We start from the raw sequence: 26,571 nt of genomic DNA, 5'->3' as shown, positions 1-26,571 counted from the left end.
TTCGCAGTCCCCTCACACAGAACCACTCCTTGCGCAGGAGCATAGCTGTCAACCTTCCCCTTTTTTGTGGGAAATTCCCATATTCCAGCGCCGTTTCCCGCTGCTTCCCGTTTCTATCCCGGGTTGTTAGATATCCCGTAGACTGTCCCCGGGACAGGTGAGGCCGCTGATCCCTTATTTTCGAGGCTGCTGATCCCTTATTTTCAAATCTGAAAGTTGACAGCTATGCGCAGGGACCTCAACCGACACTCGGAGGGCTGTCTGCGGAGGTGGCCAGGCTACCGCTTTATAACCTCACTTCACCATCACACTTCTGGGCCTGGTCTAACAGGTCTTCTCAGGAAATATTCCCTGCCTGGCATGAGGCCTGTAGAATTGTGCCATCTCTCTCTCCCCCTTTGTAAAACCTCTTTCCTTACCCCGCCAAGCCTGCATGTTGTGACAGACTTTTTTTTTTCTTCTCCCCCCCCCCTTTTTTATGGCTCTGCTTTGTGTGTGTGTGTCCTTTCCGTTGCTGCTCCTTTTGCCCCCAACCCAACCCAACACCCCGTCCGAACTTGTGCCTGCCGACGCCTTTCTAAACAGCCGTTGCCGGGACTTGGATGAGCAGATCCGGTTGATGGACCAAAACTTGAAGTTCCTTGCTCAGGCTGAAGAAAAGGTACTAACCCTTCCTGCCCGCCCCCTCCCAACCTCCGGCTCCATCGAACGCCCGTGCTGCTCCCCATTTCTTTCCCCCTGAAAAGAAAAGAAGAAAGTTCCTTTGAGCGCATTTCTCCCCTCGCTTCCTCAATACGCTTTGCTTGCTCTCTCTGTATTTTCTCTCTCTGTCTCTGACTTCAAGTGGTTTCATTTTACTTTTCCTGCCGAGCAGGTTGCGGCTGCTGGGGCCCTGCTCCGTGGCACAGCGGCTTCCTTCAGGATGGCAGTGAGGCCTAATGGATTCCAGGCAAGGTTTCCACCCTGGACCCAGAGCCTACGAGGCAGCTTTTCGCTGCAGCTTGCGGGCTGTGTAGTCGTGCTTGTGTGTGTGTGTGTGTATGCAAAAATCCCCGTTGTGCTAATGCTCCTGACGTTTTATGTACTGAACTTATTAGTAATACAGTGGTACCTCTGGATGCGAATGGGATCCGTTCCGGAGCCCCATTTGCATCCTGAGTAGAACGTAACATGCGACTGTGCATTCGCGGGTCGCGTTTTGCCGCTTCCGTGCATACACGTGACGTCATTTTGAGCGTCTGCGCTTGCGCGAGCGGCGAAACCCAAAAGTAACGCTTCCGTTACTTCTGGGTCGCCGCGGAGTGTAACCTGAAAACACTCAACCTGAAGCATATTTAACCCAAGGTAGGACCGTATTCTTTTACTGAACTTATTAGTTGCTTAAAAAAGAAAAAGTAACTCAAAGTATCTTAGAATGAACACATACATGAAAACCAGCATAAAAAAATCTGTAGGAAAATCTAAAACATATTCATAGTAGGGTTTTTTTAAAAGGCAAGATTTACCTCACATGCCCAAGGAAGCCACAGATAGTTAAAAGCCAGAGGCCTGGTAGAAAACAAACATTTTGGAAGGTGCCCAAAGCTGTTCAGTTGATGGCGCCAGTCGAGCCTCTCAGGGGAGAGCGTTCCGCCAGCAGGGAGCCACCACCGAAAAGCCCCTGTTCTCTTGTTGCCTCCCTCCAGACCTCCTGGTGGGAGTGAGAGCATGGAGGAGGGCCTTAGGTGGCCCCGGGGGTTGTGGACAATGGGTGTTGTAGTGCCGATTCATTCCATTCAATAATTTGTTATGTTTCTATGCCAATTTTCACTCACACAAGTCACAAAGCAGCTCACAAATAATAAATAACAACAATAGAATATCACAGTTGTAGAATAATTAACTAATCATCAGTCAATGACTTCTGGACTTCATGGACGATAGGTATTGTAGGCCCAATGACTGGCTACTCCGTTTTTTAAAAAAAGGCTTTACAGTGGACGCTCGGGTTGCGAACATGATCCGTGCGGGAGGCACGTTCGCAACCCGCAGCGCTGTACCTGTGCATGCGTGATCTGGAGGCACCATTAGGTGAAAATCCACCTAAATCTGTGGGGCAGAGACCTATTGCAACAACTAGACGCTACCATTCAATTAAATGAGTAAGCTTGCACTTCCCCTTAACTGGACATCCACCACCCCTGTGTGGGTGGAACAATGGCCCATAACCGGGGGAAAGCTGCTTGCTTTAAAGCAATTGGTGAATGAACAATTATTGGCAGACCATATAGAATTTTCAGCTAGCCCCTATAATACACCCATCTTCGTTATAAAAAAGAAGAGTGGGAAATGGAGATTTCTGCAGGATTTAAGGAAAATTAATGAAATCCTTGAACCCATGGGGCCTTTGCAGTGTGGTCTGCCCAATCCAAATATGATCCCACATTCCTATCAATTGGCTATTATAGATTTGCAAGATTGTTTCTTCTCCATCCCCTTACAGGAGAAGGATCGTAAATTCTTTGCTTTTACTGTTCTCGCTCATGTGTGAGCGCCCCAGAAGTAACCCGTTCTGGTACTTCCGGGTTTCGGCGCACCCGTAACCCGAAAACGCGCAACCTGAAGCGTCTTGAACCTCTGAGGTATGACTGTATAGGTCAGAGACAACACATTAAAACGTGCCCAAATCTGAAGTGGAAACCGGCACAGATGTCGCAAACAAAACACAAGAGCAGTTCACAAAGTGCAGTCGCCAGACTTCAAGCCTATAATACACACACACACAGAATTCCTACATGACCCGATTTACAGAGCCTGCAAGGTGCTGTGTCTGGCCGGTGCCTGGGTCCTCAAAACCTTTTGTCTCCCGTGGATGGGGAGCCATTGTTGGCCTTGTTAGGCCCCTCTCCTGAAGTCTCTTCGACCCATGGATTCACTCTCTTCTCTTTCTCTCCTGTCCTCCTTTTTCTCCCTTTCCCATCCATTATTTCCTCTCTCTCTCTCTCTGGCTTCCTCTCTTACTCCCTTCCCCGCCCTCCTCGGCAAACACACTGCAGCAAATGTTCGGAGCTGGAAGAGGAGCTGAAGAATGTCACCAACAACCTCAAGTCCCTTGAGGCTCAGGCTGAGAAGGTAGGGCTGGAGGAATAGTCTTCCCCTCCCACCCACCCCCTGATAATCCTTCCGTGTTTACTCAGTTGAAGCCTGGAAAGTATACAATGAAGACGTCAAGAGGCCCTGTATAGAATCGTAGAATTGAAAGGTGGGACCCCATAGGGTCATCTAGTCAAACCCCCTGCAATCACACCTGAAGCATCCATGACAGATGACCATCTGGGCTTGTACATGAGCCATTGGCCTGAACCAGCAGGGGCCAGTTTAAAACACTCACTTTATGGAAGTTCCTTACTTTTGAAGATAAGCCATTTACAGTTCAAAGTCTCCTGAATTCACTAGTAACACCATAATATACAGTGGTACCTCGGGTTAAGTACTTAATTCGTTCCGGAGGTCAGTTCTTAACCTGAAGCTGTTCTTAAGCTGAGGTACCACTTTAGCTAATGGGGCCTCGCGCTGCCGGAGCACGATTTCTGTTCTCATCCTGAAGCAAAGTTCTTAACCTGAAGCGCAATTTCTGGGTTAGCGGAGTTTGTAACCTGAAGCGTACGTAACTTGAAGCGTACGTAACCTGAGGTACCGCTGTATTTACTTCGTAGGGAGAGCTGGTGGTTCAAACTGGGCAGCGATCTGGGGGGTACGCAGCAGGGCAGAATCTCTCCTTTTCTGACTCGAGCAATGATCAGCTCTCCTGCTGGAAGGATATTAGATAAAGAAAGCTGCGTCAAGTGTCTCAAGGTCCCTCCAGCAGGGATAAGGTCCCTGCAATGGTCACTTTTTCATGGTGGTGTTTAAAAATAACTTTGTACAAAGACACTACTTTTTTGGACAGTGGAATTTGCTGCCAAGGAGTGTGGTGGAGTCTCCTTCTTTGGAGGTCTTTAAGCAGAGGCTTGACAACCATATGTCAGGAGTGCTCTGATGGTGTTTCCTGCTTGGCAGGGGGTTGGACTCGATGGCCCTTGTGGTCTCTTCCAACTCTATGATTCTATGAAAATTAAAATGGCTTGAAGCCCTGGAAAAAACAAAACAAAAACTGAAACACTCACAAGCGGCAGCAGGAAGCCGCAGTGAATGGCAATATTCCTGTTGTGTGCTGGCTGCTGAAACAAATGGCAAGCAGGCACCCCATTAAAATGTCTCTGGGGCTCCTCCTCCTCCTGAGAAAGCCTGGTCCTAGTAACCCGTCTGCCCGAGCCCAGGGCGGTCTGTGCAGAGCGACTCCTTCGTGGGCCAGGAGGCAGAGAAGCGCCAGCAGCGGAAGAAGAATCAGATCAGTGGAAGGCGTTGCTCGCAGAAGGGTCTTGGGTTCGATCCCCGGCTCCTCCAGTTAAAGGATCAAGTCACGGTGGTGGGGCAGTGACCCTAGGGAGCTGCTGCCAGTTGAGTAGAGATGGTACTGGGTTGGTGGGGGCAAGAGTTCTGGCTATAAGGCTGCTCCCTGTGTTCTGGAATCGAGGCATGTGGCTCTTTTGTGGGGTGTATTATTAAGCTATTGCTTTTATTTTTATTTTATATACTGTGATCTTTTTATGTGAACTGCCCTTAGACCTCCGGGTATAGGGCGGTGTATATAAATTCAATTAATAATAATAATAATAATAATAATAATAATAATAATAATAATAATAATACTTTATTATTTATACCCCGCCCATCTGGCCGAGTTTCCGCAGCCACTCTGGGCGGCTCCCAATCGAGTGTTAAAAACAATACAGCATTAAATATTAAAAACTTCCCTAGACAGGGCTGCCTTCAGATGTCTTTTAAAGATAAGATAGCTCCCTATTTCCTTGACATCTGATGGGAGGGCGTTCCACAGGGCGGGTGCCACTGCTGAGAAGGCCCTCTGCCTGGTTCCCTGTAACCTCACTTCTCGCAATGAGGGAACCGCCAGAAGGCCCTCGGCGCTGGACCTCAGCATCCGGGCAGAACAATGGGGGTGGAGACGCTCCTTCAGGTATATAGGACCGAGGCCGTTTAGGGCTTTAAAGGTCAGCACCAACACTTTGAATAAAATCTTAATAAAATAAAATAGTGTTGGGAAGTGGGCACTGCAAAGCCCCCTTGCATGTCTCTGCCACCCTTGGGCATTTAGCATATCACATAGAATCGGCCCCACAAGACTCTCTTAGTTAAACTATGGAACTGTCTGCCACAGGAGGCACTGATGACCACCAAGCTAGATAGCTTTAAAAGAGAATTGGGAGCAGATCCACGGAGGAGAGGTTTATCAATGGCTACTTGACACGGTGGCCGTGCTCTGGTCTCCACGGTCGGAGGAAGCAATGCTTCTGAATGCCAGTCGCTAGAAGCGGGGGGGGGGGGGAGTGCTCTTGTGCTCGGATCCTGCTTGCCAGTTTTCTGCAGGGATCTGGTGGGCCATTGTGAGAACAGGAAGCTGGAATGGATGGGACATTGGCTTGGTTCAGCAGACTCTTCTTACTTGGTAGTGGTGGTAATAATAATTATAATTATAATAATAATAATACATTTTATTTATACCCCGCCCTCCCTGGCCAGAGCCGGGCTCAGGGCGGCTAACACCAAAAATCAACTTGCTGTTGAAATGGAATACTCAGGATGAAACAGTTAAATCTGCTATGATTAAATGGGCACAAGATGTTGGACATAACATAATGATGGCTGAGTGGGAACAGTTATGGACCACTGGTATGAAATTCACGGCATGTAATGCCTTAAGAGAGAATATTATGAAAATGATATACAGATGGTACATGACACCAGTCAAGCTAGCAAAAATCTATAATTTGCCCGATAATAAATGTTGGAAGTGTAAAGAAACTGAAGGCACATTTTTTCACCTTTGGTGGACGTGCCCAAGGATTAAAACATAATGGGGGGTGGATTTAAAATACAGATTAAAATGCAAGTTAAAATGCAGCCTCATTTTAAAAGTAGCCGATAGCTCAAGACCATAAGGGGAGGGAAACATAAGGGTCAGACTGAGTCCAAACCAAAGGCCAGACGGAACAGCTCTGTCTTGCAGGCCCTGTGGAAAGATGTCAAGTCCTGCAGGGCCCTGGTCTCTTGGGACAGAGCGTTCCACCAGGTTGGGGCCAGTACTGAAAAGGCCCTGATCCTAGTTGAGACCAATCTAACCACTTTGCGACCTGGGACCTCCAAAATGTTAAGAGAGCAGTTGGGACCACAGCCACATTCCTCCCAGTAAGCGGCCACAACATTTCTGGGTGGAGCAGGGGAAGCTGTTCTGCGTACAGTCCTTTGCGATTGTGGAAATGGGGTTGGAATATAACTCAGAGGTAGGGAACCCCTGTCCGCCCAGCAGTTACAACTCCCCGTCCAGTGACCCTAGTGGCTGAGGCTGATGGGAGTTGTAGTGCAGCAACGCCTGGAAGGGCACACAGATTTTTTCACTTAGCCCTGGCACAACTTGCTTATTCTAGCCTCACCTCTTATAAATGGAACGAACGAATCGCTTCCTGTAAAATATACTTGTTAATATTTAACAAAGCAGTTTCATGTGCAAAGAGAAATAGACTTGGTTAAAAACCTCTGCTTTAAAGAACATGACCCTTTTGGCATTAGTATTATATCTAGAAGGGACGCGGGTGGCGCTCTGGGTAAAACCTCAGCGCCTAGGACTTGCCGATCGCATGGTCGGCGGTTCGAATCCCCGCGGTGGGGTGCGCTCCCGTCGTTCGGTCCCAGCGCCTGCCAACCTAGCAGTTCGAAAGCACCTCCAGGTGCAAGTAGATAAATAGGGACCACTTACCAGTGGGAAGGTAAACGGCGTTTCCGTGTGTGCTGCGCTGGCTCGCCAGATGCAGCTTTGTCACACTGGCCACGTGACCCAGAAGTGTCTGCGGACAGCGCTGGCCCCCGGCCTCTTGAGTGAGATGAGCGCACAACCCTAGAGTCTGGCAAGACTGGCCCGTACGGGCAGGGGTACCTTTACCTTTATTATATCTAGGAATGTCTTGGCTAACGATTATTCAAGATGTGGGTCCCTGGAAGCCCTAAGCAGTGCAAGTAGAATAAAAACCCTGTCTTAGGGCTGCTCTCCTCCTCTCCGTCTAAGAGCTGGAGGCATCTTCCTATCCTTACCCCTACTTATCCTCACAACAACCTTGTGGGGTAGGGCAGTCTGAAAGCCAGCGGCTGACCCAAACTCTCCCAGTAAGCTTAGTGGCCAAGCTGGGATTGAAGGCCTGGTTTCTCTCCCAGAATGAACGCAATGCTCTTAACAATTTCACCACGTTGGCTGTCATTTCTATTCTGCCTTCGCCCTCTCTATGGCAGGGGAAGGTCTGTTTCTTTAAGTTTTCCATTAAGCTTAAAGAAAGCTGTTGAGAGTGGGATCTGGCCTTTGCAGTGGGGTGCTGGTAGTGAGTCGCCTTGCTATGTCTGGACCCTGAGTTGTGTCTTCTCTCCCCCCAGTACTCTCAAAAAGAGGATAAATATGAAGAGGAGATCAAGATCTTGACCGACAAACTCAAGGAGGTGAGCGATGCCTTATGCAAAGGGTCAAGGTGGGTGGGTGTCCTTTCTTGGGCCGCTCCTTGGCAACATGGGGCAAAATGTTGCTGAACTACAACTCCCATCATCCCTGGCCATCAGCCTTGCTGGCCGGGGCTGATGGGAATTGTAGTCCCAACAACACCACACTGTCTGCCTTTGTAATAGACTTGACTAGTGTCCCCGGAGGCATGGCACATTGGGAAGAGTTTGGACATAATCAATGTGCAGCCCTGCTTGTAATGTAAACCCCGCTCCCCCCCCCCCCGCCAGGGGACAGACCAATGGAGGCAGGAGATCGAATAGATCAGACCTCCCCTTTCTGGACTGACAGTGATTCTTTCTCCCTTTCCCAGGCTGAGACCCGTGCCGAGTTTGCTGAGCGGTCAGTAGCCAAGCTGGAGAAGACCATTGATGACTTGGAAGGTAGGTGTGGGCAGGAAGGTGGCGCAGTTGGATAGGGCGAATCCAGCTAAACGGGAGCTTCTTCCTTGATAACGGCACATAGCATGCCGTGATTTTGTTGCAGATTCTTAACTCCCATCAGCCCCTGCTGGTGCTGGTCAAGGGGATGTTGGGAGTTGTAGGCCAGTGGCATCATATCAGCAACAGGGTTAGCAATCCTCTGCCTTTATTTCTCTCTCTTTTACCTTGACGTCAGGTGTGGTGTTTTGTACCTGTACACGCAGCTCTTGATTATTCTGGTCCTGTGTCTAGGAGCCCTAGAATACGTTTGTGTGTCAGTAGAATATGTGGCCTGTCTGTCTGTCTGCAGTGCAGTGTGGACTTTGAAAACTGCTTGGGGTGAGGCTAGGGGGAGTTAAGACCCCCTTCGACCCTGCTTTTTGTTTTGTTTGCCCTCCAGTGGTCTCTGCTTCTTGAAGGCCGGAGGGAGCCTAAGCCCAGCATTCTCCAACCTTGGGCCCCCAATATGATGTAGGACTACAACTCCCATCAGCCCCAGCTGGCATTGTCCCAGTGGTTGGGTGATGGGAGATGTAGTCCAAGCAACCTGAAGCCATCATTTACCTTCCCCCCCTCTGCTCCCCCATTTGTCCATTCTGGCAACTTCATTCTTTTTAAAGCCTTGTTCCCCACTGCAAGGTGGATGCATGAAATTGACCTTAAGTGTCTCTTTCCTGGTACATTTTGCACCTAGCTTGAGACAAGGCTTTTCCAAACTTGCGGACTCGTTGACCCCCTTTGCCAGCTTCTAAAAGTGCCATCGACTGCGACTCCAAATCCTTAGGAATGTAAATGAAAGGAAGTCAAGGAACATCAGTATAAAATCATCACTTGTTAATCATCCATCACCATTACCAGGAATCATAAAATGTAAAAAAAAAAAAAAAAGCAAGAATCTTACTCTGTGCAAAGGTTCTTCATTGGCAAAGGGAGTTGCACTCTGTACATGCCCCCGGGCTCTTTATTGCTGAGGCCCTTGGTCCTATCTTGAAAAGCAGTCCTTTCTGAATTGCCTTGATTTTACAATTGGGGGTATCGCGGCTGAGCTGCGGCCTAAGTAACATCTAGGCAGCCCTCCTTGCAGTAGAGCAGGCATAGGCAAACTCTGGCGCTCCAGATATTTTGGGACTACAATTCCCATCATCCCTGACCACTGGTCCTGCTAGCAAGGGATGATGGGAATTGTAGTCCCAAACATCTGGAGGGCCAGAGTTTGCCTATGCCTGCAGTAGAGGTTAGCAGCTAGAAGCCCCTGGGGCCTTGTCTAGCCTTCCCCTCCCTGGTGGAGGATTTGTCGACTACCACCAACCCAGAAGCAATGCACTTTGGACAGCATTTATTGGGGGTAGGGTGAGGGTTTGCCCCCCCACTCCACTCCTTGGAAGCCCACACAGAAAACCAGCTGTGTCTGAAATGTCTCCTGGAATTACCTGTAGCTGGATCGCTTTTAAAAGATCAGGCGAAAGTTAACTCGGCTCTGTGCTGATAAGGGAAGTGGAAATCTGTTTGTTCACCACAGGCCCGGCCCCATCTAAGAGCACCTTTGCAACACTGGAAATCCAGAAGGTGTTCACCTGCCCACTCTCACTGTTTAATCTGCTAGGAGTGAACAGGTGCGGCCGTGTTCCCAAGAGCTCTTTCCTGCCCAAGGGCGTCATCCTTTAGACCTTGGGGAGAAACAAAGAGCCCTCCTTTATTTCAATTATGCTCTCAAAAAAACCCAGTGGCTGTTCTTCAGGGAAAGGCATGCAGGTGAAAAACCTCCACGGGTGAAATTAAACCCGCGGGGGCCCTATTTTGACCTGCAAGGCCATTTCTCTCCGCCCCCCCCCCCCAGTCCTGCACACCAGATGTCAAATGCATTTGCAGTTGTTCCTGTGGAAACAGGATCCGCCTTTCGAAAGCAGTGGCAAATGCAAGCTTTTCCCCAGGTTGCTTCCGATCCCTGCTGCGAGCCCCGCTTTCGGCAGGGAAAGGGATGCCAGATTCTTCCTTTGCAGCCCTGGCTTTGCTAGAAAGGAAGGGAGTCTCGGACATGCTTTTGTGCGCTCCCAGTTCTAAGACACGACTGAAGGCGATTGACCGGTTGGGTGACTCTACCTCCCTGCCAAACATGGCCCACGGAGAGTAGGCCAGCTCTGGATCTGACTGGCAGAGGGTGGTCCACTTTTCTAACTCTCTTAGCATTTGAAACACCTTTTTTTTAAATAAAAAAAAAGACTAGGTTCTTATGTGTTTTAAACTCCCAAACGTGGAATTTACGGTTCGAATGCAAATGAGTGTGTTCAGGTTTTTTTAATTTAACAATGATGTTTTGTGTGCTGTCCTGAAACAAAGTTTTCTGGGCAGCTTGTAAGTATACACAGTGGGGGGGGGGGGAGGTATTTGATCCCCTGCTAAATTTGCCCGTTTGCCTTCCGACGAAGAAATGACCAGTCCCTAATTTTAATGGTAGGTTTATTGTAGCTGTGAGAGACAGAATAACAGAATAAAGTTAATTTAGGGTAAGTTTTAAGTTAACTTTTGTCTTCCGGGTTTCTGGGGTTTTTCCTGTTGTTGTTCTGTCACTCACAGCTACAATAAACCTACCATTAAAATTAGGGACTGGTCATTTCTTCGTCAGAGGGCAAACGACAAATTTAGCAGGGGATCAAATATTTCCCCCCCTCACTGTATAAACAACTCAAGCACAACATAAATACAAAATAAAAGATGAGGATGTTACCGTATTTTTTGCTCTATAAGACTCACTTTTTCCCTCCTAAAAAGCAAGGGGAAATGTGTGTGCGTCTTGTGGAGCGAATGCAGGCTGCGCAGCTATCCCAGAAGCCAGAACAGCAAGAGGGATTGCTGCTTTCACTGTGCAGCGATCCCTCTTGCTGTTCTGGCTTCTGAGATTCAGAATATTTTTTTTCTTGTTTTCCTCCTCCAAAAACTAGGTGCGTCTTGTGGTCTGGTGCGTCTTATAGAGCGAAAAATACGGTAATTAGAAGGGAACTTGACTAGCCCCTGCCCCCTCTGCAGCCCTCTGTGAATTCCCCCAAGCCTGTATGGAAGATGTGAGGGGTCTCCTGAAGGATATGGGTGTGTGTGTGTTTCCCAGGGTGTGTGTATTCAAGGACGGAAAGTGTTCCTTCCATTAACTCGGGTTAATTTAACAAGCCAAGCCCGTATCTCCAGCGGAATTCCAAGAGTATCCATTTCTTCTCCTGTTCCATTTCGCAAAAAGTCTGTAAAATTACTCCTCTGCCCAGATTTGAAATCTGAATTGCAAGATGTGGCTCAGATAGCTTGCTTTGCCTTGTCGTTCTTGTCTATCGTCCAGGGCGGACTTTGGTAATATGGTACCCCGAGTGAGGACAGAATTTGGCACCTTGCCCCATACATTATTTTCAAATTTTCTATTTTTAAAAAAATATTATTTTGCACCCTCTCAACTCGGCATCCTGTGCAGTGAAGCAGCTCCACCCTAAATCCAGTACTGGTATCATAGAGTGTTTTTTCCCTCTTACTGTTTTTTTAAAAAAATGCTTTCACTTCTTTGTTCGTCGAGCTGTTTGTGAGCTCATGGCCCCAATGTAAAGAAACTGATATGCAGCAGGCACTCAAAGCCCAAGTCAAGACACAATTGCAGTAGTTTGTGGCGTGACCCACAGGTCATAAGAGTCAACTTTCGGAAAAGGCCAAATAGCAACTCAGGAAACTCTTAGCAGTTGACTGGATGTTTCAGTGTCGGTTCTTTCTTAAAAGCTCAATAAGTGATACTTTCCCAGCATTTGCCGACTGCTCACTTAAGATTAGCAAGCCGTCTCTGGCAGAGCTTAACTTCTGGGGAATCTCAACTCATGGCACTACACCCTACATAATGCCATAGGGCAGTGACCCCAAAATGGGGCAACCATTCTGCTGTGGCTCCTCTTCTGTGGCATCACTTCTCCCCTTGCAAAATATGAGTGGCTGGGGTAACCCGGATGGGTGGGGCATAAATTATTATTATTATTATTATTATTATTATTACCGTATTTTTCGCCCTATAGGACGCACTTTTTCCCCTCCAAAAATGAAGGGGAAATGTGTGTGCGTCCTATGGGGCAAATGCAGGCTTTCGCTGAAGCCTGGAGAGCGAGAGGGGTCGGTGCGCACTGACCCCTCTCGCTCTCCAGGCTTCAGGAAGCTCTGCGCAACCCTCGGGAGACCGGCTCCAAGGGTTGCGCAGAGCTGCCTGCAGTCCCGGGCTCAGCGCAGCTCTGCGCGGCCATCGGGAGCGGGGCGCGACGCCCGGTTCCCGATGGCTGCGCAGAGCTGCCTCCAGTCCGGGGCTCAGCGCACTTCTCCCCATCGCCAGCCCCACAAGCTCGGGGGACAGCGGGGAGGCAGAGCGCGCCTTCCCACTGTTCCCCGACCTGGTTCTTCCAGCCCCGCACCTGGGGGGGAAAAATAATTCCCCCCCCTTTATTCCCCCCCCCCAAAAAAACTAGGTGCGTCCTATGGGCCGGTGCGTCCTATGGGGCACAAAATACGGTATTTATTATTTACAGCAACAACAAACCCACACAGCACAAAATGGTTACTGTTGTGCTGAAGGGTGCTCAGTCTAAGCAGCTGGTGACAGGCTGCCCATAACTCTGGACCCTGTTATGCTCTTGAAATAGAGTAAATTCTCTGTAGAGAGAAACAGCCCTGCAACACAGCTGCAGGCTGCAAACGGCCCTGAAAACGGCAGTCAGGGCCTTGAAACGCTTTTGCGGGGTTACCATCTGAGGAAGTTTGTCAAAACAGGACCTTGCCCACAGCTTCCCCATTCCCGACATAAAGGCTTTTTCAAAAAATTATTTATAATTTTCATTATTACCATTTCCAAAATCACATTCACTTTCAAATACACATTTCCACCGTTAATATCTTTCTTTTAATAAAGACATTCAGCGACTTCCCTCTCCCCCCTTCCCTGGTTCCTTTAATATTCCCACCATTCCTGCATATTATTATGCGTCCATTTAGATCACTTTCTCCCCTTATTCTTCCTTTATTATATATTATACCGTTGCATTTATCTTAATGCCGCTACCGTTTTCACTTTCTCTCACTTTCAGTCCGGTTACACTTCTAAATAAAGAAGCAGCTCATATTAACAATGGGTGTCTTCTCCCCCCAAAGAAAACCTCTAATAGGCATTCACCATCTTCAAAAGATGCATCTCCTACTATTGTGTACAATGGTGCCTCGCAAGACGAAATTAATTCGTTGTGCGAGTTTTTTCGTCTTGTGAGTTTTTTCATCTTGAGAAACACCAATGTGTATTGACGGTTTCCCATAGGAATGCATTGGCGGTTTTTAAAAAAAGGGCGCAAGACGTTTTCGTCTTGCGAAGCAAGCCCATAGGGAAATCCGTCTTGCGAAGCAACTCAGAAAACGAAAAACTCTTGTGAGTTTTTCGTCTTGCGAGGCATTCATCTTGCGAGGTACCACTGTACTTTTGTTTTATTTAAAATATATATTTCTTGCTTCTTACCATCTAGGTCTTACCATTGTTTTTAGCAAGCACCGAAAAAGAGTACATTGCAGGCACTTGCACGATATCGATAGGCAGGGACTTCCAAAGTGTAGGTGCCACTATGTTAAAAACAACAATTTCTTACCTATGCAGAACAGGTATTAGGTGGCACCTGTAACAGTGCTAATTCCGCAGATCAAAGTGGTTGAGCGGACATGTATGGGGAGGGGGGCAAAGGTGTTTTCACAGATCCCAAGCTGTTAAATAGCAACACCTTGAACTTGGCCCAGTAGCAAATTGGCACCCAGTACGGATCTCTGAGCACAGCAGGTATTATAGGCTGTCAAGGCCTCCCATCCCATCAGCAGTCTTGCTGAAAGATTCTGCACTCACTGCAGCTTCTGGATCAAGCACCATCCATGCACACACACACACACACACACTCGTACCTTGGATCTCAAATGCCTTGGCTCCCAAACAAATTGAAACACCAAAGTGACTGTTCCGTTTTTCGAACGTTCTTTTGGAAGCTGAACGCCCGGGGGGCTTCCGATTGGCTGCAGGAACTTCCTGCAGCCAATCAGAAGCCACACTTTGGTTTCCGAACGTTTTGGAAGTCAAACGGACTTCCTGAACGGATCCCGTTCGGCTCCCAAGATACGACTGTATAGCCCATCGCAGTAATCCAATCTTGAAGTAACCAGTGCATAAGCTAGGTCCATAGCTGTCAGAGGTTTCTCTGTGATCGGTTTGTCCGTTCGCCTTGGCCGCCGTTGGGGATCCATTCTCTGCTATGTGTATATCTGACCTCACTCTTTCCTCCTTCCCTCTGTAAACCCATCACTGGCTCCTCTTCCTCCTCCTGGCGGCCTGGACGACCTGCCTTCCCTCACTTCTCCTCATCCCCCTTTTCTTTAAATAGACGAGCTGTATGCCCAGAAACTGAAGTACAAAGCCATTAGCGAGGAACTGGACCACGCCCTCAATGACATGACTTCCATGTAAATACCGGCGCTTGGGCCTGTCGGGTGCGCGGGGTGGGGGCTTGTGTGTTCGCCTCCGCTTCAGCGTGCCTTGTGTGCTGTGGCAAGCGCGGTACTAACGCTGCTCCGGCGGTTGGGTTAGGCTGTCCAGATGTCGCTGGACTCGCGACTCCTGCCGCCGCCGACCACTATGCATGCTGGCCGGGGCTGGCGGGTGTTGCGAGTCCGGCCCACATCTGACGTGGCCCTACAGCTTCTCCACTCCCCGCTTCACGCCTCTGTAAGTGCATTTATTATTATGTGATCCCTGATTGGCTGGGACATGTGTGCAGGACAGGAGGCCAGGGACCTTGGCTCTCCAGGAGTTGCTGATTGACAGCTCCCATCATCCCTCACCACTGGCCATGCTTTTGGGGGCTGATGGGAGTTGGGGGACCAGCCGGTATCTGTAGGGCCACAAGCTTCCCCATGCCTGGCCCTAAACTTGCAGCAGGCGATCCCTAGCTAGACAGTCCAGCGGGCTGACTTCGTATAAAGCAGTATGCGTGATTTGCAAATTTGGTAAATTTCAGCAAGGATAACTCCCCTCCCATGGTGAAAGCAATCCCTCCCGTGTGTGTTTTCGGCACAGTGTGTCTAGCCAGCATGGTGGCTCACAGATAATTTTTTACTCCAGCGCCCGTCGTCAGGGTCAGCAAGGAGTTAGGAATCCACCAAATCTGGAAGGCCACAGGTTCACCAGCTGCTACTGAGCTGCTTGTTCGAACCCTCGCTTTCATTTGCAGTCGACAGACCCTTTAAACGATTAATAGCCATTTTATAACAATGGACAACAGCCTTTAAAAATGCATGTTGATGTGACTGAAAAACATAGGTTTTAATGCTAGAGGTTTTCATCAATTGATTATAAGCGATCTGAAACAGATACCCACATTTACAAACTTCGCCACTTTCTCTGCAGCTAACATTGGAGCCCTGGAGCAAAGTGAAACTCAGAACAGTGGCCAGGGATGGACTGTGTAATAGGATATATTAGGTCTTTCCAGCCCCTTGATAGAAACTACAGTGAAAAAGCACATGCAAGGATAGACTCCACAAAGGCAGCATCCCTTCTCATTGGGGTTTTGTTGTATCTGCCTTCCAATAAATTGGACCGGAGAACATTAAGCCCTACCAAAGTGAACCACTCCACCCCTCTCCCTCCCCCTTCCTCGATCTGCCTTTTGGTTGAATCAGGGTGGACCCTGTTTCCTGCACCCACGAAGGGCAAGGCCTTTCAATTCCTCTTTCCAGGTAACTACAGCTGGCTGCCCCGGAAGAAGGTTCCACACCCTGGTCCCCTTTGGGAGGAAAGGAGGGACAGAGTTTGCTTTAATAAATAAAAAAATATTGAGACTTGGGTGGATGAATTAACACCTCCCCCCCAACCCCAACCCCAACCCCCACACCCCACATTTTTTGCATTGGGTTGTTGGGGAGGCGTTGCAAGGAGCATTTGCGTGTGGCTACCTTGCTTCACTGACAGCATGAACCTTTCCCCTTCCCACTTCCATCTTCCTGATACCTCTTTGCATCCTGGCTGGGGGTGTGTTCAGGGGGTTGTATCAGGTCAGAGGCGCGGCGCGTATTAACCAGAAGTTGCTTGGCAACGGCTGGGCGTGTGTTTGCAGGGCGAACCGCTTGCATCTTACTTCCCTTTTTAAAAAACGAAAGTTTGGTTTGGTATAACCGGCTGCTTTTCGGCCTCTTGTGTGTGCGTGAGCTTGGTTTGCGGATTTGACGGGACGCTCCCTGTCCTTTCCCTTCCCCTAACCACGGAATGCGTTCCTCAAGTGTGCCGTACCCTCTCCGTTGTCCTCTTTCCATGCACCATGTTGCAACGGCCTTCTTTCCTTCCTTTCTCTCTCGCCTACAGATAAAATCTGTGATTCCAAAGCTCCACTTAGTGGCTTCTTCCCGCAGCTGCTTCTCTTTTTCCCCTTCCGGATTTCTTTTTTGGTCTCGTTTCCTCTCCCTCCGTTTGCTCCTGTCGGCTGATCTTTCCCCCCCTGCGATGTCGCCTCATCCCACACTGGCACCTTGGGGCATCCGTGGGAACAAGCCTCTTCCCTACGCTGGGATGTGCGTGACCTCACGAGCTGTCGGACTGCTGTCTCTCCCCCTCCCCGGCTGGGCCACTCCGCTGCACCCTTGGTCTGGAAAACAAAGCAGCCTTTGTGACGCCCGACGTGCCGGACTCTGCCCGGGCGTGGGGGAGCTGGGGGCGGGGTCCGGGATTCTTGGCCGCAGAGCTAATCGGAGCCTGGCTGGCTTGCAAGCAAGTGGGGTGACACTTCTGGGGTGTGTGTGTGTGTTTGTGTGCTCCTGGAGACCGTGCTGCTGTAGCGACTGTCACACTGCTGGCTTTTACGAAACAGATTTGTGTAACCGTCGGCGGAATGTAATATAGACATGATGCACTAGATGCTGGGCCGGGTCTGATTTCTGCACCACCTTTCCACGAAACAAAAAAAAGTCCTGTGGCTGTTGCACTGTGAATGGTTACTCTGGGTTCGCTAAACACATTTTGCAAAGGGTGTGACACACACTCACACGAGAACCGCTGCATGAGGCTTGGCATTGTCCACACAGCGACACCCTCGACACCATTTTATATTTGGGGAGTTGGGGAGGAACGATCTTGGGCGGGGATGAAAGGATCGTAAAACTGCAGGCCAAATGGTTTAAGCCCTTTTCTCTCTCCCCGCTTCATAAGCTGAGCAGTCAGCGTGGGTCCCCGCAATAGGAAATGTTTCACACAGTGCAAAGCAAAACTGGTAATTCGCCGCTGTGAGAATGTGATGTCGGTGGCGTCTTACTACACAATTCACCTTTTCTTAAATGGACATTGGAGAAACCTCTCTGGGTCAGTCTAAAGGCCCACATAGTCCAGGATCCTGTTCTTGCAGTGGCCAGATACTTTTTAAACCATTTAAAAAAAAATCTTCAGGCAGTGCAACCAATATATGAACATAAGTACAGCTCTGCTGACAGGGACGCGGGTGGCGCTGTGGGTTAAAGCCTCAGCGCCTAGGACTTGCCGATCGCATGGTCGGCGGTTCGAATCCCCGCGGCGGGGTGCGCTCCCGTCGTTCGGTCCCAGCACCTGCCAACCTAGCAGTTCGAAAGCACCCCCGGGTGCAAGTAGATAAATAGGGACAGCTTTATAGCGGGAAGGTAAACGGCGTTCCGTGTGCTGCGCTGGCTCGCCAGATGCAGCTTGTCACACTGGCCACGTGACCCGGAAGTGTCTCCGGACAGCGCTGGCTCCCGGCCTATAGAGTGAGATGAGCGCACAACCCTAGAGTCTGGCAAAACTGGCCCGAACGGGCAGGGGTACCTTTACCTTTACAGCTCTGCTGGATCAGGCCAAGGGCCCATGTAGTCCAGTATCCTGTTCTCTCAGTATTCCTCTGGGAAGCTCACAAGTAGCCTTATCCCCCACGAATTTGCCTAATCCACTTTTAAAGGCATCCGAGATGCTGGCCATCACACCTTGTGGGAGCGAATTCCAGAGTTGTAACTACTGTGCAGAGAAGTCCTTTCATTTTGTCTGTATTATGTCTGCGTGTTCAGAGGCTGCATACCTCTGACTCCCAGTTGCCAGGGGACATCCAGTGCCTGGCTTCCTGGAGACCCAGGGCAGACAAGCTGCTGTTCCCCCCAAGTAGGGCTGCCATATAAGATGCACCTCTGGTCCGATCCCACAAGGCGCAACTATCTCCAAGTAATGTTGTCATGACATTCTCATCAGGACCGCAGCTGCTAAATGCTGAAACAAACCCATCTTTGTGCTGCAGCAGGTGTGCCTCTTGGGAAAGGATGCAGCTCAGTGCCAGAGCCCCTGCTTTGCATGCTGAAGGTCCCAGGTTCGATCCCCGGTGTCTCTGGAAAGGGCTGGCTGCTCATCAGAAGCACACTGCTCTTCTGGCTCAGTTTCACTCGCTCCACCTCTTCCGCAACCCCTGCCCACCTTAAGACATGCCCATGTTTTATTGGATGCCAGGATTGGACGACCGCCCTCCTGTCCTTTCTGAACCCCAACCCCACCTGCCCCACTGCATCTAGGAGCAGCCAAAGGAATTGAGATTCTGGTGCATTTTGAACGAGGCGGGCGGCATCAAGGGATCTGGTCCAAGGGGAAGATGGGGCATAGCTGTCAACCTTCCCTTTTTTTGTGGGAAATTCCCTTATTCCAGCGCCGTTTCCCGCTGCTATCCCGGATTGTTAGATATCCCGTAGACTGTCCCTGGGACAGGTGAGGCTGCTGATCCCTTATTTTCGAGGCTGCTGATCCCTTGTTTTCAAATCTGAAAGTTGACAGCTATGAGACGGGGACATCAGGCCTGTCACCCGCATGGGAACAGGAAGTGCGGGGGATGCTTTGAAACACTCTAGCTCTATGATTAGAACCAACTCTACTTTTGCCACAGCTTCCCAGGCGCCACTTTGCTCACATAGGAGATCCAGCCGTTCAATGCTGCTCTTTTTTTCTCCTTCCTCCTGTGGGTGCTTTTTTTTTTTAAGGGTTTCATTTGCGTGGGGCTGTTTAGCATACCCAAAAGCTGCTTGGTCATGATGCCGCTCAGCTTGCCAGATCGCATCTTCAGACGTGTTATCCCAGGCCGCCCAGCTGTTTCCCCGTCTTCCTGGCCATGGAGCTTGCATATGGAAAGGGAGTGGGTGGCCCTCAAAGGGATGGGGCTCTGGCTGAGTCTCAGCGGCTCTGACTTCTTGCGCAGAAAGCACTGCAGGTTTAATTCCCTGGCACGTCCTTGTTAACAATCTCTGTGCCTGAGAACATGGGGGAGCTGCTGCCAGCCAGAGTTCTGGGCTAGATGGGCAGGTGGTGGACCCGCCCAGTGTGAGGCAGCCTCCAAGGAACATAAGAGCCCCGCTGGATCAGGCCAGAGACTCCTCTAGTCCAGTATCCTGTTCTGATAGGGGCCGACCAGGTCCCTGCAAGCAAGATTCCAGCACAAAAGAACCCTCTTCCCAACCCGCTGTTTGCAACAGCTGGAATCCAGAAGCCTCCAAAAACTACCAGTGACTCTCTAGGGCAGGTGGTCCACGACCTTTTTGGACCAGAGGGCACATTTGGAAATGTAGGAACAACAAAACAACCCATTTCACAGAACGAAAAACGGGCAGGGCTCAGAATGCCGACCCCTCTGAGCATGCAGAGCACTAGACACCCAAAACAAATAAAACTGGTAAACAAAGACCCACACACACATTTATTTTTTTAAAAAAATAAATAAGTAGCGAGGGGCAGGGGGCCTTGCTGAGCACTGGGGGCGGGTACCATTCTGGGATCTCCAGCTTCTAGGGTTTCTGTGCTCTTGCTGCAGGTGTTGTGGCTTCAACCCACACAAAAGCCGCTTTCCATGCACAGCCGGGATCTGTATAAAGTTGGAGCTGTGCTCAGCTAGTCTGCTTACCTGTTTGGTGGGCATTCTGCCCGCTACAGGTAGAAAAAGCATCCTTTCATATGGCTTCCCCCTGCCGCTGGCACAGGATAGGTTGCCGTGTGGTCCTCGTAAGGCGGTGCAAGGGAGGAGGTCGTGGCTGCAGCCGAGAGCCCATTTTTTGCCTATCCTTTGGGAGCAGGGCCGTAGCTGAGTGACGCAGCTTGCATGCAGAAGGTAACTGGTTTAATCCCAAGGTAAAAGAGGCAGTGGGGCTGCTTGCAGACAAGGACGCCTGTGCAGCCAGTGGCCACCCATCGGACGTTGTTTGCCGTCATCCCTGACCGTTGGCCATGCTTCGAGAGCAAGAACATGGTTGAACTACAACTCTCATCATCCCTGTCCACTGGCTATGCTGGCTGGGGGCTGGTGGGAGTCCAGCAACTTCTAGGCGGCCACCAATTCCCACCCCCCCTTTCTGTGTACGCAATACTGAGCTAGGTGGAGTTCTGGTCCGGCTCTGAAAGGCAGCGCCGTATCTGCCGTGCTGTATCTGTCTTGCGCTCATTCCCCCTTGGCCTGTGAGTGCTTTGCCAGCAGCCTTCCTCTCTCACCGCCCTTCTGCTCCGCCCGATACCCCCATGTTCACCAACATTGCTCCGAGGTGGGACAACGCACCATAGGCATCCCTCTTTAAAACAGCAGGAAACTTCCATTTTTTTCCTTAAAGTAGTGTGAGATGGGGAGCCGTTCCTGCTCCTTTGCAGCATGCACTGGCTAAATTATGATCCTGGGAGCCGATCCCACTCTCATTTCTTAGGCTGTTCTAAAACATGAAGCCTCTTCTTGATTGATTTCTCTTATTCTCTTCCCCCACCCTCAGCCAGCGTTGTTCTGGCAAACCTCTCCCTGACCCCCTTTTTTTAATTTTGCTTGAAACCAGCTGGGTTGGCATGGCATTAACTGAGGCGGGGGACGTGCCCCATCTCTTGGTACTCAACTAACCTTCCTTTTTCTTTTTTTGTCCTCTTTCTCTTCTCTCTCTCTCTCCCTCTCTCATTTTGTTTTTCCTTCTCCTAATCTCCTCCTCCTCTTCCTCCTCCTTCCTCTTGCCTCTGCACAGAGCGTCTATACAGCCAGCTTGAGAAAAACCGGCTGCTGGCTAATGAGCTGAAGTTAACCCTGCATGATCTGTGTGACTGAGAAGGGGGTCTCTCCTCTGATCCTGTTTAAAGCCAGCTTTATTTGGCAAGGCGCTGGGGGCGGGGAGCCTGCTGGACGCAGACTTGAAACCGGAGCGCACACTCTCCCCCTTTTTTTTCTTTTTAAAGACTGGCTGACTTAGGACACTTATTGCAGTTTAATTGGAGCACTTGACGCTTAGCCTTCCTAATGTACTTATTTTTCTAAGCTTTTGTTTTTCTACAAAAGCTGGGTATTACTCACCGCCTGCTTTCTTGGCGCAGTAGCTTGCTAGCGCAGGCCTGGTGGAGTGTTCATCAGCCTTGGGTGTCCCCAAAGCTGGTTTTGGACTACAAAACCCATCATCCACAGCCAGCTTAGCCCATGGCGGAGGTTGATGGGCCTTGTAGTCCAGCCACATGCGGGAACCCAAGGTTGAGAGTAGTAGCTTCTTCCTGTAGATGCAGGCTGGGGAATCTGCAGCCCTCTTGGACTCCAAGCTTCTCGCTCCCAAGACATCCCAGATGGTTGATTGAAGCTGGTGTGAATTGGGGGTGCTCCACATCACCTGGAGGCCCACAGCTTCCTCAGCCCTGCTGTAGACGACTAGCATAGCAGTGGGGTGTTTTCTTGGCGTGGGGCGGCTCTAGATTTCCCTCCCCACCAGGCAATGCTCCTGTAGCTACTTCTGTCGGCACTCCTTTCTATGACGCGGGTCTTCTGTAGCTCGACGTTCTTTCCTCCTACTCTCCCTGCTCCCTTTTAGACCCCTCTTGCATGGATTGGCTGACTTGGTTATTTCCAAAAAGTTATCATTTTCTTGTACCAATAAAACCACTGGCCCACTTGGTTTCGTGCCTGGCGTGTTTCCTGGCGTGTTTCCCTGCCTGTGCTGTTTCTTTTGTTGGATAAATGTTGCTGTCTGGCAGGTATTTTTTTAAAAAGGTGTGTGTGTGTTTGTGTGTGTGTGTATGTACGTACGTTTTGTTCCACGGAGGAGATTGGGTAGGTATCAACCTCTGGAGCGACGCCTGGACAGAAGGGGGCACCCTGTCGCTACGGGAACAGTGGCCAGAATGGTGTAACCGCGCCGGAAGTGATTGGGACCCTGTTCCACCGTTCAGGGGGAACCCTTTGATGCTTGGTCAAACGGGACACCTGCCTCTGCCATCTCGGGACTCAACCAGCCAGCCTCAAAAGGCAATCGCCTACTTCATTTATTCTTCTGGCTCTTCCCAACCCTCCGTTCTGAAGCTTGGGAATGCATGGCAGCTGCCCACTTGCCTTCCAAAACTGCCAGAAGAGCAGAACTTAAACTTGACTCATCTCAGAATTGCACACTTTCATGTACGGGTTGCACTGTGGCGATAGGTCTGCCTTCTGCCTGCTGTTCGGTTTTTCGAGATGCCGCGCCCGCCATTGCCACTCTGCTTGCCGGCGTCTCGATCCCGCTGCCCCTACGCAAAAGGGGCCGTGGCTTCCTTGCGGACGGGGCGGTATCTAGGGAAGCATTCACGTTCCTCCTCGAAATGGGCGCGGGGGAGCTTTCAAAAAGTCACGAGGCTCCACAGTGTCACCTCTGCATGTCGTCCATGGCTGCGTCTGTTGGTTTTTTTCCAAAAGGTCTTTTTTAGCTTTGCAGCCCAAGGCATGACAAACGAGGCAATTGCTTGAGCTTGGTTGGAATTTCATATGTAGGTCTCTGCGTGTGAGTGAATACTCATTTTCCCGTCAAGTAAAAAAAAGCCCACGTTCTAAAGTTGCACAGGTACGGAAAAAGCCACAGGGTGGAGCACTGGGTGCACCATCCGATTTTGGGAGCATCTTGGCTTTAATAATAACACAAATAAATAAACCCCCAAGCTGCTCATCCTTAGTGCAGCACTACCAAGATGCATTTGAAAGTTTGGTGCTGTAAATCTCAGGAGGGGCTGGCACACAGGACGACCCTCTACATGTTCATTTGGGAGATAGCCCCACCACCCTGCTTACACCCTGGGTGAGCGAGGTTCCGTTTACACCTCCAGTCCCTGTGCTGCACCCCCACAGCCAGAGGCAGGAAGCCCCCGAATGCTGTTTACTTGGAACTGCAGGTGGTGGAAATGTGGTTGAACTAGAGTCCTGCTTGTGGTCCTCCCAGAAGATGCATCTGGTTGGTGAGAAGAGGGTGATGGGCTAGAAACGCCTTTGGCCTGATCCAGCGGAGCTGTTCTTACAAGTAGCAGTCGTGGGGAGGTAGGGGGGTCCCTTGCCTTCATGCCCAGCCTCTGCGGGCTTCCTGGAGGAATCTGATTGGCTGCTGTGAGAACAAGATGTTGGACTCCTTGCGTTCCTAGCATTTAAGCAGCAAGGTTTTGGCATACCCTGTTCTGCCTTCTCTGCTGTTAACTCAGTCTGGATCAAAAGGGGTCACAAAAACGAGCAGCTAAGCGGAGGGTGGCGCTAAGGGTTAAACCACAGAGCCTAGGACTTGCCGATCAGAAGGTCGGCGGTTCGAATCCCCGCGATGGAGTGAGCTCCCGTTGCTCGGTCCCTGCTCCTGCCAACCTAGCAGTTCAAAAGCACAAAGTGCAAGTAGATAAATAGGTACCACTCTGGCAGGAAGGTAAATGGTGTTTCCGTCTGTTGCTCTGGTTTGCCAGAAGCGGCTTAGTCCTGCTGGCCACATGACCCGGAAGCTGTACGCCGGCTCCCTCGGCCAATAAAGCGAGATGAGCGCCGCAACCTCAGAGTCGGTCACAATTGGACCTAATGGTCAGGGGTCCCTTTACCTTTAAGCCAAAGTTTGGGTGGGGTGGGTGCGTCAAACTGGCTGCATTTTTTCCGGCACGGGGCACACAACAGCTCTGAAAATCCGCAGGCCCTGCTGGATGACAACCAAGCACCTCTGCATGTGGATGGCGGAAGCATAAAATGGAAGCATGAGTGTGGATGGGGTGGGGAGACCTAGCGTTCCGGCTTGGTTGGGGGGCAAACAGAATCAAAAGCTTTTGCGTGGCTGCGTTTGCTGTGAAGGGCACTGCGTTGCTGGAGGGGGGGGGAATGCACCTTTCTGGGAGGGCACGAGCTCCCTCTAGGCGCTCCCTCCTGACCCGGCCGCTCACGGTCTCTGCTCTTCCTTTCCAGATAAGCTGAAATGCACCAAAGAAGAGCACCTTTGCACGCAACGGATGTTGGACCAGACTCTGCTTGACCTGAACGACATGTAAAAGACCCTGCCCGCCCGCCCACCGGCCTCACCCTGGCTCCCCCACCCACCCACCCCACTGCCTTTTTTTAGCCAATCCAGCGGGCAGCTTCCTGCTGGGCCCGGCTCTTGTCTTAAAAAAAGAACGAAAGAAAAGTTGACCTCTAACCCTTGAAGGGTCAAAGGTTAACCTTCCCGCTCTCGTTGCCAACTTAACCAAAAGCCTCTGCCAATCCACCTCCCCTCTATCTTCTCTCCAGTCCCTCTGCAACCCCCAATGATTATGGGGTCATCAGACTGGGCAGTTGCCAGCAGCATCACGAAGCGAAAACCCAGCACGGCAACACAATATTCGGTGTGTGTCTGAGATGTACATTCCTTTGCAGTCGTGGGGGGAGAGGATAATTGTTTTGGAATGGGGAAGTAAAACGCCCCTTGCGAGGAACGTCATGTAATTCCTAGGGCTCACAAGCCTGTGGGCTTTTAGAGGTTTGCGGTTTCACCTCCTTGACCTGCCCTTTTTTTTTTTCTCTTGCTGGTTTTTTTTTGGGGGGGGGGCGGGGTTTTGTTGGAATGGGACATTTCTGCAGCCTGTGGAAAGTTTGCAAATGTCCCGCCTGAGCCAGATAAATGAAAAAGCCTCATGAAATTTATTGAGGGGGACGGAAACGTGGCCTCTGTACAAAGAAATTTTTTTGATGGGGGTGGGGGAGTACCTAGAACTTCTTTGCTTCTGGCAGAGGTGTCCGTGTGTGTGTGTGTGTGTTTTGCCAAAATGGTGCAGTCTTAACACACTCTCTTGTGCTTTATAGCTATTTCTAGTTTGGGGAACACAACTATATCAAAATATATCAGGTTTCATGATCCATTTCGCTCTCTAAACATGCACCTAACTCTTTTCCTCGAGCACCTTGGCCTTCTCCCCTCCTTCAAGCTTCTTACACCTGGTTACTAAGACCAGGCTGCTCCCCAGTCTCCTGTAACCAAGAAATCTCTCTTCCCCAGCTAGGCTTAGCTTGCTCTGTGCTTTTTTGAGTAAAAAAGCTTTTGTAGCTTCTGTGTATGGGTGTGTGAGCATGAGGAGAGGAGCTCTCTTTTTATCCTAGTGCTCTTCCGGACGCAAGGGGTTGGTTCCCTCCCCTTCTTGAGCCGCGGGATCTTACTGTACTGTCTTAAAACAAAAAAAAAACTGGATACCAACCGCCACAAGGCCCTTTGCTGTTTGGAGACTTGATTTATCAAGGTGTGTGGGGTTTATTTTTGCCTTTGTGTAAAAAAAAGGAGGGGAAGGAGAGAGGAAAAAGTGTCCATGGTGTGGCGGTCTTTTTTTTTTTTTTTTTTAGCGGCCAGTGTGGAAAAAATGAGGAACCATATCAAGTATTTTGATACTAAAAAAACTTGTCTTTTATTGTCTGATTTTTTTGGGAAATAATAAACAGAAGCATTCCCTCCACTGTTGCCATTTTCTTCTTGTATTTCACAAGGGCCTTGTTAATTTGTTGATATTAATGCGAGGAGGAATTACCAGGAGGGGGAAGAGATGGCTTTACAGGTACAGTGGTACCTTGATTCTCAAACTTAATCCGTTCCGGAAGTCTGTTCCAAAACCACGACGCGCTTTCCCATAGAAAGTAATGCAAAAAGGATTAATCCGTTCCAGACTTTTAAAAACAACCCCTAAAACAGAAATTTAACATGAATTTTGCTACCTCTACAGTTGTCAGGGGACGCAGGTGGCGCTGTGGGTTAAACCACAGAGCCTAGGGCTTGCCAATCGGAAGTTCGGTGGTTCGAATCCCCACAACGGGGTGAGCTCCCGTTGCTCGGTCCCAGCTCTTGCCAACCTAGCAGTTCGAAAGCACGTCAAAGCTCAAGTAGATAAATAGGTACCACTCCGGCAAGTAGGTAAATGGCGTTTCTGTGCACTGCTCTGGTTCGCCAGAAGCAGCTTAGGTCATGCTGGCCACATGTACGCCGGCTCCATCGGCCAGTGAAGCGAGATGAGCGCTGCAACCCCAGAGCCGTCCGCAACTGGACCTAACGGTCAGGGGTCCCTTTACCTTACAGTTGTTCTCTTAATGGTTTTCTTGCCTTTGCTGCTTTTATCCATTTAAGCAATCACACAATCAGTAGCTGAACTGGGTTCCACACAGTCACAAAAATAAGTCACAAGCCACAGTCACGAAAATGAGAAATCCACACAAGCACATATGCAAA

General features: G+C 50.0%; 1 protein-coding gene across 18 annotated transcripts in view; it reads left to right on the top strand.

Moving 5' to 3' along the window:
* TPM3 (tropomyosin 3) overlaps nucleotides 1-25,807 on the top strand; it is a gene marked incomplete at its 3' end in the record, with an annotated part of 76,426 nt that extends 50,619 nt beyond the window's left edge. For 2 of the 18 annotated variants that reach the window (XR_014505776.1, XR_014505780.1), the window contains 6 exons: nucleotides 586-661; nucleotides 7,519-7,581; nucleotides 7,953-8,022; nucleotides 14,478-14,556; nucleotides 21,109-22,367; nucleotides 24,294-25,807. Coding sequence is in view for 10 of the 18 variants with exons in the window: in XM_083416790.1 (XP_083272916.1) it covers nucleotides 3,036-3,111; nucleotides 7,519-7,581; nucleotides 7,953-8,022; nucleotides 14,478-14,556; nucleotides 24,294-24,297 (292 nt within the window). Of the gene's footprint in view, nucleotides 1-585; nucleotides 662-3,035; nucleotides 3,112-7,518; nucleotides 7,582-7,952; nucleotides 8,023-14,477; nucleotides 14,561-16,453; nucleotides 17,003-21,108; nucleotides 22,368-24,293 lie in introns of those variants that run through there. The other 16 variants (XR_014505778.1, XR_014505782.1, XR_014505775.1 and 13 more) reach the window with 9 other exon arrangements.
* Nucleotides 25,808-26,571: the final 764 nt, after the last annotated feature.

Source organism: Podarcis tiliguerta (genome assembly GCF_965153285.1).
Source record: "Podarcis tiliguerta genome assembly, chromosome: 16".
Classification (NCBI taxonomy): Eukaryota; Metazoa; Chordata; class Lepidosauria; order Squamata; family Lacertidae; genus Podarcis; species Podarcis tiliguerta.
Note: the sequence above shows the minus strand (reverse complement) of the source record. Positions and strands in the feature narration are given on the sequence as shown.